Source organism: Lagenorhynchus albirostris, chromosome 9, assembly GCF_949774975.1.
Source record: "Lagenorhynchus albirostris chromosome 9, mLagAlb1.1, whole genome shotgun sequence".
Taxonomy (NCBI): Eukaryota; Metazoa; Chordata; class Mammalia; order Artiodactyla; family Delphinidae; genus Lagenorhynchus; species Lagenorhynchus albirostris.
The window spans coordinates 39,347,434-39,365,796 of record NC_083103.1 but is presented as its reverse complement, the minus strand read 5'-3'; the positions used below and the strand labels follow the sequence as shown (position 1 = coordinate 39,365,796).

Below are 18,363 nucleotides of genomic sequence, written 5' to 3'. Positions count from 1 at the left end.
ATGAAGAAATTGCTGTAAATTTGTAAATGGAAATTCAAGAAAAACTCAGTTATAAATGAATATGTAAAGTGTACAGTCACAGCTTTTGGAAGACCACTCTAGTCCTTCTGTGATTGCCTACAACGGAAAATACCAGTAACTATGAATTACTATTCCTAAAAAAACAGAGTATTCCGTAGAAAGGGCAATTCATAGAATAAGCAATCTGAGTACTTAGATATAGTTTAGGCCCTTACTATAAAGTGAACAGACTAGTTGAGAGAATTGGCAGTTAAGATAGTAACCTGTGACATAGAACACTAATTCTTTGGGAATGCTGTTACATTCATACTGACCCTTTGGTGATAACGGCACTGCTTAAGTTACTTCAAGAATAACCTACACTATTTGATCTTCAAAGATCTATCACGCACTGAAAAAAAACCATGACTTTTGTGTTCCTGCACTCTCCATCAAAGATTTATGTTTGCAATCAAAACTGAAAATGAAACCAGGTTCTCAGTGGCACATAGTAGCAAAATTATAATACATTCACATTTTTAATTCAGTACATGTACCAAGCACAACTGTAATATGCCTGCACTATTTGATGCAACACAGTTCCTAATTTTACTTCTCTTAGTAAAAACCCTAATGAAGTAACAGTGAGTAATGCTTAAAGTTTTTAATATTAAAGTATAGCAACAATATTTAGGCTCCAGAACAAATCTCTCAGACATTTTAGTTGAATAACTATAGTAAGTAATTGTGTTTCAACAATAACCTTAAAAACATTGGGAATCATTTGTAGAATTTTCCATTTAAAAGCATATGTTTAATCACTTTTTTCCCTAACAGAAAGAGACTGTCATTTTTCTAAGCTTCAGGATAGTATACCTATAAGCTCATCTACCTTAATCCCTAAATGTAAATATTGAGATGATTAGTCATAAATGACCAAGGAAGGAAAGCAATATTTTCCTTATTTGGTTCATATCACATAATTATTTTTTCTCTCTTATCATCTGTGTGTTTGACAAACAGTTCGTGCTAACTCAAACAACCAGCATTACTGTTTCTCTGGCACACTGCCCAGGGAGGCGCCTTCACACCAAGGAGGAGATGCCAGCCACAGCATAGAGGGGCATGTATGCAAAAACAGAAGGCTGGCTAAGATTCTGCTATATAAACCACAGAAGGCTATATCCATGCATAGAAACAGAGGATGAATCCTAATGCTCTAGACATCATTTAGTATGTCACCATTGCATCTAGAAATGTTTTGTCACCATAAGTATCCTGGCATCCTCACTCAAACAAACAAGTATACATACAAATGGGTTATGGACTTTGCCAGTACTTCTGCTTCACCTTGTATCTTTATACTATATTATTCCACCCTCTTTCTCATTCGGATTTTTTTTTTTTTTTTTTTGGCTGCGTTGGGTCTTCATTGCTGCGCCTGGGCTGTCTCTAGTTGCAGCGACCGGGGGCTACTCTTCATTGCGGTGTGAGGGCTTCTCATTGCGGTGGCTTCTCTTGTTGCAGAGCACAGGCTCTAGGAGCGCGGGCTTCAGTAGTTGTGGTGTGTGGCCTTCAGTAGTTGTGGTGCATGGGCTCTAGAACGTAGGCCCAGTAGTTGTGGCGCATGGGCTTAGCTGCTCCGCAGCATGTGTGATCTTCCCGCACCAGGGCTTGAACCCATGTCTCCTGCATTGGTAGGCATATTCTTAACCACTGCACCACCATGGAAGTCCCTCTCATTCGGATTTAGATCAAGATAAATAATTCCATAGGTGTTCTTTTGCCAAAATGGCAGAGTAGAGAGACCCTGAGCTCACCTCCTCTCACAGGCACACCAAAATTTCAACTACTTGCAGAACTACTATTGATGAAAAAGACTGGAACCTACCAGAAAAGTTCTTCTACAAGTAAAGATGTACAGAAGGAACCACAACAAGATGGGTAGGAGGGACAGAGTCATAGTATATCAAGACCCATATCCCTGGGTGGGTGACCCCCAAACAGGAAAATAATTACAATTGCAGAGGTTCTCCACAAGGAAAGAGGGTTCTGAGCCCTACATCAGGCTCTGCGGCCCAAGAGTCCTGCACTGGGAAGAAAAGCCCTCAGAACATTTGGGTTTGAAGGCCAGCAGGTCTTACTTCCAGAAGACCCAGAGGGTTGTGGGAAATAGACTCCACTTTTTTTTTTTTTTTTTGTAAAACATTCTTTTATTAAAAGAACAAGTGCTGTTTACGAACTGCCCTTCGCACAAATAACATCCGTTATACAAAGATACAAGATCCCAGTTATGCACAATTCCAGGCTTGGAGGTGGCAGGGGATAGACTCCACTCTTAAAGGGCACACACAAAATCTAACATGCTCTGGGACCCCTCACCTCACCAGCAGAAAGGCTGCTTTAAGACCCCCTTGAGCCCACAGCTGCCCTTGGCCACAGCCCTGCCCACCAGAGGGCCAAGGACCTGCCCCCCCACACCTGCGCACATGTACTAGAGCTGGAACCCCATAGCCCCACAGCCAGAGACCCCCAGGACCCAGCTGCTGCCATCAGTGGACAGGCACCAGCCCCAGAATTCCCTGGACCTAGGCCCCACCCATCAGCAAGCCTGCTCGAGCCTCAGGACCAGCCTCACCCACCAGCAGTGGACAACTGCAGCCCCTAGCCTGACTTGGCAAGACCCAGCCTACCCACCAGCAGGTGAACAAGGTTCAGGACACTTTGGACCCCTCAGCCAGCTGTGTCAGGAACCAGCCCCACTCACCAGTGGTCCTACACCAGCTCTGGGACCCCTGGGCCCTGCAGTCAGACTCCAGGACCCAGCTCTTCCTGCCAGTGAGTCAACACTAACCCTAGCTTCACAGAACAATGGGTAGCCACCAGCCACAGGATCTCCTGGACCCCAGCTTCACCCCAGGGTTCTGCAGCCAGCCACCTCATGACCCAGCCCCACCAACCAGTGGTGGGCAGCCTCCAAAAAAGGCAGGACCCGGAAACCAACTGGACTGGAAGCCAGTCATGCCTTACAGACCACCCACAGTAGCAGCCCACCACAACAGAAGGACCCATGAAGCCCACATAGAGGTTGAGCATAGACCTCTGGTGACCAGAGGGAAGTGTACAGCTGGGAGCATTGAATGTCTCCTACAAAAGGCCACTTCTCCAAGTTCGGGAAGCATAACCAACCTACCAGATATATAGAAATAAAAACAGCAAGTTAGGCAAAATGAAGTGGCAGAAGAATGGAGGAACATGTCAAAACCCCAGAGGAAGAACTAAGTGAAGTGGAGATAGGCAGTCTACCCTAGAAAGAGCTCAAGGTAATGATTGTAAAGATGATCAAAGAACTCAGGAGAAAAATGGATGAACAGAGCAGGAAGTTAGAAGTTTTGAACAAAGAGTTAGAAAATAAAAAGAAATCAACCAAACAGAGGTGAAGAATACAATAACTGAAATGAAAGATACACGAGAAGGAATCAACAGTAGACTATATAATACAGAGGAATGGAACAGCAAGCTGGAAGACAGAGTAGTGGAAATCACTGAAACTGAACAGAAAAAAGAATGAAAAGAAATGAGGACAATTTAAGAGAGCTCTGGACAACATCAAAAATACTAACATTACATTATAGGGGTCCAGAAGGAGAAGAGAGAGAAAGGGGCAGATAACATACATGAAGACATAAGAGCTGAAAACTTCCCTAACCTGGAAAAGGAAACAGACATCCAAGTCCAGGAAGTATAAAGAGTGCCAAACAAGATCAACACAAAGAGGACCAGACCAAGACACAATGTAATTAAAATGGCAAATATTAAAGACGTAGAGACAATAAAAAAGCAGCAAGAGAAAAGCAACAAGTTACATACAAGGAAACTTAAATAAGGCTATCAGCTGACATTTCAGCAGAAACTGTAGGCCAGAAGGCACTATATATTTATATAAAGTGAGGAAAGGAAAAAACCCTACAACCAAGAATACTGTCTACTCGGCAAGGCTCTCACTCAGATTTGATGGAGAGATCAAAAGTTTTACAGACAAGCAAAAGCTAAAAGTGTTCAGCACCACCAAACTAGCTTCACAAGAAATGTTCAAGGGACTTCTCTAAGCAAAAAAGAAAAGGCTGCTACTAGAAACATGAAAATTACAAAAGGAAGAAGCTCACTGGTAAAGGCAAATACACAGTAAAGGTAGTTTATCAACCATGGACAAAGTTAGTAGGAAGGCTAAAAGACAAAAGTAGTAAAATCATCTATATTCACAATAAGCAGTTAAGGGATACACAAAACAAATAGATGTAAAATATGATGTCAAAAACAGCAATCATGAGGGGAGGAGAGTAAAAAATACAGCATTGTTAGAATGCAATTAGAATTAAGAGATCAGCAACTTAAAATAATTATTCATATATTTATATTGTTATATACAAACGTCATGGTAACCCCAAACCAAAAATCTGTAATAGCACACACAAAAAAGAGAAAGGAATCCAAGCAACAGTAAAGATAGGAATCAAATCACAAGAGAAGAGAACCAAAGAAGAAAGAAACAGAAAAGAACTACAAAACAACCCTAAAACAATTAAGAAAATGACAATAAGTAGATACATATCAATAATTACTTTAAATGTAAATTGACTAAATGCTCCAATCAAAAGACACAGAGTGGCTGAAGGGATACAAGAAAAAAAAAAAAGGCCTGTATATACGCTGTCTACAAGATATTCACTTCAGATCTAAAGACACACACAGATTGAAAGTGAGAGGATGAAAAAGGGTTTTCCATGCAAACGGAAATCAAAAGAAAGCCAGGGTAGCAATACTTACATTAGACAAAATTGACTTTAAAACAAAGACTGTTACAAGAGACAAATAAGGACATTACATAATGATCAAGGGATCAATCCAAGAAGATATAACGATTGTAAATATATATGCATCCAACATAAATCACTTAAACACATAAAGCAAATATTAATAGAAATAAAGGGAGAAATTGACATTAACCCAGTAATAGTAGGGAATTTTAACACCCCATTTACATCAATGGACAGATCTTCCAGGCAGAAAATCAATAAGGAAACACTGGCCTTAAATGACACATTAGATGAGATAGACTTAATATATATAGAATACTGCATCCAAAAGCAGCAGAGTACACATTCATTTCAAGTGCAAATGGAACATTCTTCAGGATAGATCACATGCTAGGCCACAAAATAAGTCTTCTAAATTTCAATTTAAGAAAATTGAAAACATATCAAGCATCTTTTCTAACCACAATACAATAAGACTAGAAATCAACTACATGGAAAAAAACTTCAAAAAACAAAAACATGTGGAGACTAAACAGTATGTTACTAAACAACCAATGGATCACTAAAGAACTCAAGGAAGAAATCAAAATATACCTGGAGACAAGTGAAAACAAAAAGGCAAGAATCCAAACGCTATGGGGTGCAGCAAAACAGCTGTAAGAGGTAAGTTTGTAGCAATACAAGCTTACCTCAGGAAACAAGAAAAATCTTAAATAAACAACCTAACCTTAGACCTAAAGGGAACATACCTCAACATAATAAGGGCCATATATGATCAGCCCACAGATAATATCATGCTCAACAGTGAAAAGCTGAAAGCATTTCCTCTAAGATCAGGAACAAGAGACAGATGACCACTCTCGCCACTTTTATTCAACATAGTATTGGAAGTCTTAGCTACAGCAATCAGAAAAGAAAAAGAAATAAAAGGAATCCAAATTGGAAAGGAAGAAGTAAAACTGTCACTGTTTACAGATGACATGATACTATACATAGAAAATCCTAAAGATGTCACCAGAAAACTTCCAGAGCTCATCAATGAATTTGATAAACTTGCTGGATATAAAATTAATACTGTTGTATTTCTATACACTAACAACAACTATCAGAAAGAGAAATTAAGGAAACAATCCCATTTACAATTGCATCAAAAAGAATAAATTACCTAGGAAGAAACCTACCTAAGGAGGTAAAAGATGTGTACTTGGGAAATTATAAGACACTGTTAAAAGAAATTAAAGATCACACAATCAAATAGACAGATATATTGTGTTCATAGATTGGAAAATTAATATTGTTAAAATGATCATACTACCCAAGGCAAGGCAATCTACAGATTTAATGCAATCCCTATCAAGTTACCAATGGCATTTTTCACAGTACTAAAACAAATAATTCTGAAATGTGTGTGGAAATACAAAAGACCCCGAAGAGAAAAAATAGTTTTACAAAAGAAGAACACAGCTGGACATATTACTCTCTCTAATTTCAAACTACAATACAAAGCTACAGTAATCAAAACAGTATGGTACAGGCAAAAGAACAGACACATAGATCAATGGAACAGAATAGACAGCCCAGAAGTAAACCTACACATTTATGGTCAATTAATCTATGACAAAGGATGGAAGACAATACAATGGAGAAAAGACAGTCTCTTCAATATGTAGTGCTGGGAAAACTGGAAAGCTACATGTCAAAGAGTGAAATTAGAACATTTTCTCATATACAAAAATAAACTCAAAATGGATTAAAGACTTAAATGTAAGACCAGAAACCATAAAACTCCTCGAGGAAAATATAGGTGAAACACTCTTTGACATTAACTGTAGCAATATTTTTTGGATCTGTCTCCTGGCAAAGGAAATAAAAGCAAAAATAAACAAATGAGACCTAATTTAACTTAAATGTTTTTGCACAGCAAAGAAAACCATCAACAAAATTAAACGACAACCTACTGAATGGGAGCAAATATTTGTAAATGATATCACTGATAGGAGTAAATATCTAAAATATATATATGTGATACAATTCAATATCAAAAACAAACTGCCCAATTAAAAAATGGGCAGAAGGCCTCAATAGACATTTTTCCAAAGAGGACATACCAATGGCCAACAGGCATATGAAAAGATGCTCACCATTGCTAATCATCAGAGAAATGCAAATCAAAATCACAATGAGATATCACCTCACACCTGTCAGAATGCCTATCATCAAAAAGAACACAAATAACAAATGATGGCAAGGATGTGGAGAAAAGGGAACCCTTGTGCACCATTGGCAGGAATGTAAATTGGTGCCATCACTATGGAAAACATTATGGAGGTTCCTCAAAAAACTAAAAAATAGAACTACTATGTGATCCATCAATTCCACTCCTGGGTATATATCCTAAGAAAATGAAAACACTAATTCAAAAAGATACATGTACCCCAGTGTTCAGAGCAGCATTATTTACAATAGCCAAGATATGGACACAACCTAAGTGTCCTTTAACAGATAAATGGATAAAGAAGATGCAGTATATATATATATATATATATATATATATATATATAGGAATACTATATATATATATATAGGAATACTACTCAGCCATAAAAAGAATGAAATTTTGCAACGACATGGATGGACCTGGAGGGTGTTATGCTTAGTGAAATAAAGCAGACAGAGAAAGACAAATACTGTATGATATCACTTATATGCAGAATCTAAAAAATAAAACAAACTAGTGAATATAACAAAAAAGAGACAGACTCACAAATACAGAGATTAAATCAGTGGTTATCAGTGGGGAGAGAGGGAGGGAGTGGCAAGATAGGGGTAGGGGATTCAAAGGTACAAACTATTAGATATAAAATAAATAAGCTGCAATGATATATTATACAGCACAGGGAATATAGCCAATATTTATACTATAAATGGAGTATAAACTATAAAATATTTGAATCGCTATATTGTATACCTGAAACTAATATAATATTGTAAATGAACTATGTCTCAATTTCTTTAAATGATAAACACTACTATAGGGAAAAATTGTATTACTTATACCCATGCCTGCTTTGCTATACTGCCTCACTTACATAGAAAAGAGCAAAATTGGAAGTATTTTGGTTGTTCGTGTGTTGCAGGAGGACAAAACAGTCCAGAGTCTATCTTCCCCTTGTCCCCAGTGCAGAATTCCAAGACTGGAGAATCTGAGAAGTAATCTGTATTATACTAAACAGAGGCTTTAGAGACCAGGATTCAAACCCGACCTCCATAACTTTCTGAGTGACCCAAACAAGCCACTTAATTTCTCTCAGTCTAATTTTACTCACATGTAAAATCAATATAAAAATATTTTCCTCACTGGGTTGTCAAAAGGATCAGATAAAATAATGTAGGTAGTTTTAGTACATGGTTTCTTTTATAAAGTATCTTACAAAAGTATTATATTACTTACTGACAGGAAATAGATAGTATTTTGAAGAACAGTCTTAAAATTAAGAAAATTTAATAAACACTAGTATAATTTTGAAGGAATTTTAGGAGGTCATGAACATTCCACCAAAGCAGGAATACCCCTCTACATCTGTTTAAATTTTCCATTGATTTTATTTTATTAATTTATCCACTCATTTATTAAATATTTATTGAACAACCACGATATTTGATCCAACTGCATCAATGTTGGGTAGCCATTAATTGTTCCTAAGTTCTTTTGTATATTGAGAACAATTTCCCTATTACCTTAACCCCCTAAAACAACACAAAAATCTTATCCACTTCTATTGAACAAAACTCCAAACATCTAACGTGTATGAGGTCAAACTTCCCTAGGTCTTGAATCACTATTCACATTAAATGTCCAAGTCTCTTTACTAGTCTAGCCACTTTTGATAAATACTAATTTCACAACAGACCCCTTAAAATATGGTAACCCAATTAGAACACAATACTTTAAGATGTAACCAGACCAAGGCAAAGGTCTAATCATTTTATGCTACCTTTCATTTAAGTCTTAATAATAAATTTATTTAACAATACTCATAATAATATTAACCTCTTTTGAACATTGCTTTGAGATTACTGCTATTAAATTTATGCCATTTACAGCACTCTATCCTCAATTAATGCTGCTGTAAAAAAGAAGTTACCTATGGAAATATGATGGGGGTTAGGCATGGGATTTTCTCTTAAAGAATATTAGACAAGACTCAGATACAGGCCCACTGAAAATCTGTGATTCATTGTTTGTCCACCTTTAGCAATATTCCAACTCCTACCAAGAGTTTTGGAAATAGTGCTTTATTTCACTTAGATAATAGGACTTTTATTTGAAAGCACTAGTATTTTTTAAAGTAAAATCTAAAAAGTAGGTTATTAATGTATTATTTCTTAATATGTAGTAATATTAAAGTCACCGGGTTGAAGATTCATTTTTCAGTATAGCTCATCCATTCTATTGCCCACACTTTAATTCTCCTTCTAGCACCTAACCCACCACAAAGAATTTTCCAATGACAGAGGTTGTTTCCACCCTTTCTCATCTTCATCACATTCTTGAATCCAAAAGAAGACATAAAGTTAAGAATGACATAGAAACATAAGTTAGATAATAATATAAATATTGACTATTTAGAAAATAATGACTATGAGAATTCTAAAAATTTAAATTTATGGGATGCATAAAGTTAGTTCTACAAACACATTCATGGCTAAAAGTGCTTTTATTAATTAATAAAAAATGTTGAAAATAAAGTAGTCAACTTAGAAAATTAGGAGGTATCAGAAAACAGACAAAAGAAAAAGTATAAGAAAAACAAAGAAGAGAGAGATAACAAAGGTAAAAGCAAGATTAAGTAGTTGGCATGCTGAAAAACAGCAGAACTGACAAGTAAACCTAAAAGCTGGATCCTTACTGGGGAGTAAGGTGGGAATGATAAATAGAAAAACCACTAGCAAGTAAAAATTGAGGAACAAAAGGGAGAGAACACAAATATGCAAAATTTAAATAGAATATATAACAGCAAATAAATGGAAAACTTAAAATAGCGATATTGTATTTTAAAACAATACTAATGTTTTTGAAAATCTCAGTGAAATATACAATTTTCTAGAAAATTTTTTTCCTGGCAAAACTGACTTAAAGAGAAAAAGAAACTTTAAAAAAAAAATTAACTCCATAGAAAACTCTAAGCCTAGATGTTTTATGAATATATTCTTTCAGAATTTTAAGAAATAAGTGATTCCCACTTATTTTTTTCACCTGATGAACTCAAATGTTTATTTTTATTGATTATACTAAGATGAAATCATTGTCCTCTTTTTTTATTTAAGTATAGTTGATTTACATTGTTTGATTAATTTCTGATATACAGCAAAGTGATTCAGTTATCTGGCAAAAAATACATATCTGTAAATAATTACCTTAAATGTCAATGGACCAAATGCTCCAATCAAAAGACAGAGTGGCAGATCGGATTAAAAAAAAACAACCAAGAGCCTACAATATGTTGCCTTCAAGAGACCCACTTCAGGCAAAGGACACAAAAAGAATATAAAAAAAGATTCCCACTTATTAATAAGATGTTGTCTATTCAATAGTTTTACATAGCCTTCCTCCACAAAAAAGGAGGAAAAGCTTTCCAATTCCATGAACTCTGGCACTAAAATTTAACAAAGATAGTACAAATAAAGAAAAACACAAACTAATCTCATTTACAAATACAGATGCAAAAATAACTGTAAGGTAAGCAAATAAAATTATGCAGTACATTAAAACAAGACTACACCATGACTAATTAGGGTTTATTTCATCAGTAAATTTGAAAAACAAAACCAATAAGACATGCCATAAACTAAAATGCAATTTCTCATAGAAACTCCTAATAAAGTGGACTAGCATGATTTTTAATGATAAAAATCATTAAATCAACAGTCAGTATAATACTTATGGTAAAATATTAAAGACAATTCCATAAATTAAAAACTAAATAAAAATACCTGCTATCACCTGTATTATTTAATATTATTCTTGATATTCTAGGCAGTGTATTAAAAGAAGGGGTGAAAAAAAGGAACAAATAACTGCTAAAAAAGAGGAGAAAACATATCAGCTGAAATATGACTAGAGCTAATAAGTCTGACAAAAAGGGAAGTTATAAAATGAATCAGCAAAATTTACTAACACCCCAAATATAGGAACAAAAATATAGTAGTATGAAAAATATCTCATTCGTAAGAGCAAGTAAAAATATTAAATATTATAAAGGAAACATCAAAGGAAAGGTGCAGAATCTGTATATAAAAAACAAAACATTGTTGAGGGATATAAAAGAATTGAGTAAGTTATTTGGAATGGAAAGATTCAATGCTAAAAAGATTTGTTATCCCATAGTTTTATAATCTTTTTTTAAAAATCACTTTGCAATTTTAATTAACAACATATAAATCTAAGATAAACTTTAGAGAAGTATACAAACACCTTAAAGAATAATTATGAATGAGGTCTTGCAATACTTTTCAAAGATACTATAAAGCTACAGTGATTAATATAGCCTAGCACTGTAAAAGTCTAGGTAGAAAGATAAATGGAATAGAGCCAAAAACTGAGAAATGGCTCCAAATATGTAATCAGTATGTAATAAAAGATGTTATTTCAAGTCAGATGGGATAAGATGGGTTACTTAATAAATGATAGAGATATTTGGTTAACTTGAGAAAAAAATTAAGTTATATCTCTGGTTGAAATTATACTCAAAATATATTCAAGATGAATCAAAGACTTAAGTGTATAAAAATATAGTCAAAGAACTGGAAGAAAATATAGTAGAATATTATATAATTTTAGACTGGGAGAAGCCTTTCTAAACAAACCCCAAACAGAAAAAAAAAAAAAAAAAAGAGCATTACAAAAGGGAGGCAAAGATTTAACAACAAAACCATAAAGAAAATGACAAAATATACATATATGACAAATAAAGGCTAATACCATTAAAATATACATTAAGAGCCTTAAAAACCATAAAAACTAGACAAATCCTTTAAAGGAAAAATGGGCAAACAACATAAACAGACAATTCACAAAGGAAGAGACATTTAATACAAATAAATTCATGTAAAACTCTTCATTCTCAATAAAAATCCAAAGAATTCAAATTAAGTCAGCAATAATATGTTATATTCCCTTATCAAACTGGCAAGAAATGTTTAAAATAATAATACCTGCTACTGAGGGCAAGGGAATACTCGCAGATACTGCTGGTGAGAGCACAGAACACTATACCTGAAGGGCAATGTGAATCAAAAGGCTTTTTTAAAAAGAACACCTTCTTTGACCCAGTAATTTCACTTTTTAGAAATATATCGTAAGAAAATAACCACTAATTGACACGGAAAAGTATTAAAAAGTTACCCATGTTCAAGGTTTTCTTTATAATGACAAACAATAAAAACAACTTAAATATTGAATAAAAGACTCAGTTAAATTATAAGAACCTCACTTTATGCAATATTTTCTGCAAATAAGAATAATAGTTTAGAAGATGACCTAATCAGGGAAATTCACAATATATCATTAAGTGGGAAAAATAGATTACAAATGAATAGTAAAAGGATGATTCCAATTTTAAGGGAAAAATTTTTTATGCATAAATTAAAATGGAAAGGATATATACTATAATACAGGTAGAATGAAAAGGCAATTGTATTTTCCTTTGGGTGTGTTTATATACTTTTTACAATAAATGTATATGAATTTGTAATGAGGGAAAAATAATGAGATATATAAATACACACGCTTGAGATATACTGAACCCTGATAACCCACTGTAGTATGTTTTTCTTTTCTTTTCTTTTAATTTATTTTTTGGCCACACTGCACGGCATGCAGCATCTTAGTTCCCCGACCAGGGATTGCACCAGTGCCCCCTGCAGTGGAAATGTGGAGCCCTAACCACTGGACCGCCAGGGAATTCCCCTAGTATGTTTTTCTTGGAGATAGTATTTAGATCACCCTAAAATTTCAGAATAATTATAACTAATTTTGGTGGCTAATAACTGATCTGATCTCACCTACAACAAAAATGTATGTTGAGTTTCAGCAGTGGCTGAATCAAACTATTTGAACACTACTTTAACTAATTTTTTTTCAATTTTTTATATTATTGGTATACTTTGTGTATAATGTTTATGGTGACAAGATATTAAGATGTAAAAAGAGACACTTACATACAGTAAATCAAAATGAAAAATTTAGTAAGATTCTTATCTTCTATGCCCATAAAACTGAGGGTAGCACACAAATGAAAGTTTACACTTCACATACAGAATCCAGAAAAGAAAAAGTTAAAGAATTTGAAAAGCCTAATTTTGCATGTTTCACTTTTGAGATTTATATATTTTGATTATATAAAACTAGTACAGTTTTTGCATTTTTAGAATCAAAAATAAAGATAGAAAGTGGGAGGGGGAAAGATAACCCAAAGCATAAAAACTCGATGCTGAATCATAACATAATAAAATGTTAGCTTCCACATTACTGAGAGAAAGCAAGACCCCCATCATTCACGCTAGCAAAAGCTTGCCTTTGCATAAACCATTTCTGTTCTCACTGTCATAAAACCAATGACTTTGGAAAGGGAAGAAAACACAGAATGACGTGCAAAGTAGCACACACCATGTTATTGCAGCTGGATAAAGAATATGTCACTAATGACTTTCTTTCTACCCGTCAGTTTTAAGTTGAGTTTCTTTTTTTTTTCCAAAATAGCAAATGGCCTTTATGAGTACAAAACAGAAGCAGTGAAATTCAAAATAATATCCAATTTCCACTTGATTTTGATACTGCATTAGTTAATAGAATGAGTTATTAATTATTTCTTGGAAAAGATATGACTCCCTTTTCTCTTCATTTGAGTTGAACATAACACGCCTGAACACTAAGCAGTTTTCTGTAATAAATTCAAAATAAAATTTTCATCAGATAGTTATCGTGAAATGTTCATCTTAAATGAGGAATTATCCATGGGAATATTCACCTGAAGTCATTTGATAAATTCAGAAAACTAATGTAATTAAGTTCCCAAGTTGTCAGGTCAAGTCAGAGTGATGACTGTCTGTAAGGGACAACTGAAAAAATTAATTAATGACAATGGATTCTATTCATGACACCAAAAGCTAGTGATACAGCACTTCATCTCCACAAAGGAATCAACAAGAGAGAATTGGGCAAAAAGTATAGCTTCTTAACTGATAGGGCAGCTTAATTCTGTAATGGATTGGGACTGCCGACTTCTTATCATGTTTCAAAATAATAACGTCAATCACTTATCTTTAAAAATAAGGATGCTCATTCTCATCCGGGTTGGAGATCATGAAATGTTAAGTCCGGTGAAATCTGATTGAGATTAATCAACCTACAATGCTATGGGCAGTTAATAACAACCACAACTTTCCCTCATGAGGACTTTCTTAAGTGCCAGGCAGTTTTAAAAGCTTTACATATACTAATTCTCTTAATGAGCCTATGAAGTAGGTATTTTTATTATCCTCAGTTTAGATACAAGGAATTCAAAACATAGAAAGCTTCAGTGACTTGCCCAAAATCACTCATCTAGTAAGTGACAGAGCCAAGATTTGAACAGGTAAACAGGCCTCAGAATCCAGCCATAAACCATAAACAGCACATTCTATAAAATCCTTTTTGACAGTTACTACAGCTGACCCTTTTTGATCAGAAGAAATTCAAATCAGTGATTTGGATTCATCAATTAAGCTATTATTATGATTTCAAAAGGAAGGATTAAAATTATCTTTAACTTAATTTGTTCATCTTTGACATAACCTTTTTTCTTTTTCATACTTTTTGTTCAGTGAACTAATGAAGTAGTTTATCCTATAAGTTATATGTTTATAGACTAAAAAAGAAAGGGCAAAACTTTCATTCTATAAACATCACAAAAGAATAAAGTTCAGGAACACACTATACATTTACCCTCTCAGATATAAACAAATATTAGAGGTAAGAATTTAATGTTAGGGCACAGAAGATAAGCAAATGTGTTGTGGAACAAAATAATATTTCTACATTGATATGTTTGATATTCTGTATATTGTACCTTTAATTTCTCCGAGAAGTTCACTGGTATTTAATCTTTCCATTTTTTCCTTCCAATCTTTCGAAAGTAGTTTTTCCATGCAGGAGGAATCTATTAAAATAAAAAAGTAAGTATTAAAACTATTACACATGTATTTGATAAGTATTAAAATATTACAAATACAGAAGGCTGTGGAGTTTATGGAGAAATTCTGTTATTCAAAAATAAATGATTAAAGCTATTTTTTGTTGTTGCTGTTTTAACCCTAGGATACAGACAATTATATTCCGTTATCTACTACAAAATACCATAACTAAACTTTTTTTGGCTGGAAGATTATTTAAACTATTCCCACGAAAAAAAAAAAGATAATGCTCAATAATCTTATCTTGGTATTATAACTATAGTTAATTAATATTCAGCCAGCATTTATCACTTCTTAGACCAATTGGACAGAACAAGGGGCTTTTTCATACAAGCTTAAGTTTAGATATTATTCCTTTCAAACCAGGTGATGTTTTTCAAGTCCAAGCAAAATTCATGTGCTATTCAAGGAAGAATGATAAATCTTCAAAGGAGAAGAGACCAATCGACCTGTAACTACTTAGTCCTTAAAAAAGAAATAAACATAAGGCATTTTTTGTAAAATACCCATTTAGAGTAAAATGCAAAGAAAATAAAGTCATGATGTCCTCTGTCCCCCAGTAATGAAAACAGTTAAAACTTTTATATAAAAAGAGACGCATGATCTTTTCAAGAAGATCCTTATTTAAACGCTGCTTGACCTATGCATTTCTAAATAGCATTTCTAAATAGCATACTAGATTACACTTGTTTCTATTAAGATTCATAAAGTTTACAGAAGTTTAAATTTTAGAATGTTCTAATAATTAGCAAATTTTTATCAATGAGTTATTTTTTTCTCTCTGTTCAGATGGATTTGCAACTGGAGCTACTGCTTACAACTATTTACGTGTATCTTTTAAGCCTCAAATCTTAACAAACAGGCCATGTTTCCAAAAGGGAAAGCAGATTTAAATACTCAATCCTCAGTGCAAAGAATACTCCCATTAAACTTTAACATTCCAAGTGTCAAAATTCTGATAACTCCTTTTTAAAATTATATTTAAAATAATTACTCCAATTCCAAATGCCTTTTCTCTCCCATATCAGTACCTATCTCTTTAGCATTTTCCCTTTCATTTTTTCTCCAACTTCTAAATCCTCCTTGAATTTTTCAGAATGACAGTAAGGTCAAGATGGATCTGAAGGGTTTTAGAAACTAGATAAGCTTTAAAAAGAAGACAGTGAGCCCCGGGTAAGAGATGAGAGGACCACTGCATGGTTAGAAAGTATTGGTGAAAACAATTAACGTTTGTTCGTGACATGATCAATCAATCAAGGAATGGATAGAATCCAGATCAGTATGTTGGGAAATCGCTGATGAAGAACAACCATACTAGCTCTCTATCACAGAAGCTAAAGTTCTTTCTAAATAGAAGTCAGCTTGATTCTATTAAGTGAAAGCTCCCTGCACCTTCCCTTACTTCTTCCCTTCTTTCCTTTCCTCCTTCTTTCCTTTCCTCCTTCTTTCCTTCCAGTCTTTCCTATTAATTATTTTCGTAGGCTTCAACAAGTGACCTACCACTGTGATTAAAAACTGGATTCTGAGTGACCTGCTGATAGGGCCTATATGCATATGCATATGTTCAGTTTATATTTAATTTTCAAAATGCTCTCTTGTTACTTTTATTTTAAATTCAGAAACAAGGTGTATACTTCCTTCCACACATATTTTGTTTTTATGCTAAAGTCATAGAAAAGATAATACTAATTTGAGAGTTAAGGAGCAAAATCTTCAAAGCCATGCCTATCAGAGATTACTTTTTCTCAAATCAGGTCTAAATTTCTGGATATAACATTAGACCATGTATAAGAATAATCAACAAAATGTCTTCAACTACCTACCTTACTCAGTTTTGTTACTTTTTTTTTAACCTTTTCATACATGTTATAACATTGTACTAAACTGATAATCACTGATATGAACGCTAAAGCATAACTTGTTTGGTTAAAATTTGAGTTGAGTGCACATACTATAATGGTCAAGACAAAAATCCCAATTGACTAGTAATGATCCAAAATTCACAGCAAGTTCATAAACTAGGATTAGATACACACTAAATGTAAAACAGGCTAAAATATGTCTCTCATTTCTATTAATAGACCTGAAATCTTTCAGAGCTCCAGAAAAAGAATGCTGAAACTTCATGGGAGAAAAACAGAACTATATGGACAACAAGAATATACACTTCAAACATTTATCAAATAAGTTTGAAGACACAGCTTTACATAAAAGCTAATCATTAATAAAATGGTTAATAAATTCAAAACATTTCACATTCCTATTAGAAAATTAATTCTCACCATAATGCTGAGTTAATCTAGCTATATGAGTTCCCATTTCAGTAGAAGACACTGAGGGGAAAAACATAAAGCAGGCTTTGCAAGTCTATATTTATAGCCCATGAAAATATTTAGTAACAATCACTGATTGCCTTTATCTACAGGACAATAAAGGTCACTACATACAACTTTATCAGCATTTAATCTCAATTCTGGGAGATTCCAGGAATATTCAAAACTGTGAGAAGGTCTCTTGAAAAACTGAGCTTTTTCACCTAATTATCTGTCTGCCAGACCTCTAAGGGCATACATACCACAATTAGTACTAAACACAACCCACACTGTAATGTAAAACAAGTAAGGTGAGGGAAAAAGACCAGAAGATGCAGTACCACAAGATGTACTAAAATGCTACATATGCAGAGGATACTACTGCCTCTACCAAGACGTTTCTGACTTGAAATGAGGAAATATATGCTAAAGTTAAAAGTGAAATTTTATATTTTCAAATTTCCCACTCAAAACAATATCCAGGTAAGGGTAAAAACGGTATTCATCCTCCTGTGCCACATACGTCAACTACATTAACAGGACACTAGCTTTACAGAGGCAATTCATCATATCAGACTTTGCCCCTTTCTGATCATGCACAAATGCAAAAATCAAAGAGGTCAAGATAAGTAAAGAAGTCCAGTTTGCCTTATGTCCACGCAAAGAGTAAGCCCATGTTTCAATTCAGTACATATGCAGGATTCCAAATGGAAAAAAAAAAGAACTAAACATCACCCGGATATTCTTGGATAACTCTACACAGATAAATATGCCACAGCCCTCAAAACAATGAAAAGATATACAGTATATTTTATTATCTGAGTTTGACTACTCAAATTTTAGTATTTTGACTGAGTTGTTTTCAGCTAAACAGGAAGAAACTATATACCTTTTGGAAATTATAGTATCACAATATTATAGTATGTGTCACGGTAATATGTACATATTAAAAATGAATGTAAGCCATAACACTTCAGTATAAAGTGGAAAATGCCAAAATT

At 33.9% G+C, this 18,363-nt stretch overlaps 1 protein-coding gene across 1 annotated transcript in view; it reads right to left on the bottom strand.

Annotated features, from left to right (window-relative positions):
* Positions 1-18,363, bottom strand: part of SOX6 (SRY-box transcription factor 6) — a 623,498-nt gene that overhangs the window by 249,602 nt on the left and 355,533 nt on the right. The window contains exon 6 of the mRNA XM_060157776.1: positions 14,927-15,016. Within this exon, the coding sequence (XP_060013759.1) occupies positions 14,927-15,016 (90 nt within the window). The remainder of the gene's footprint in view (positions 1-14,926; positions 15,017-18,363) is intronic.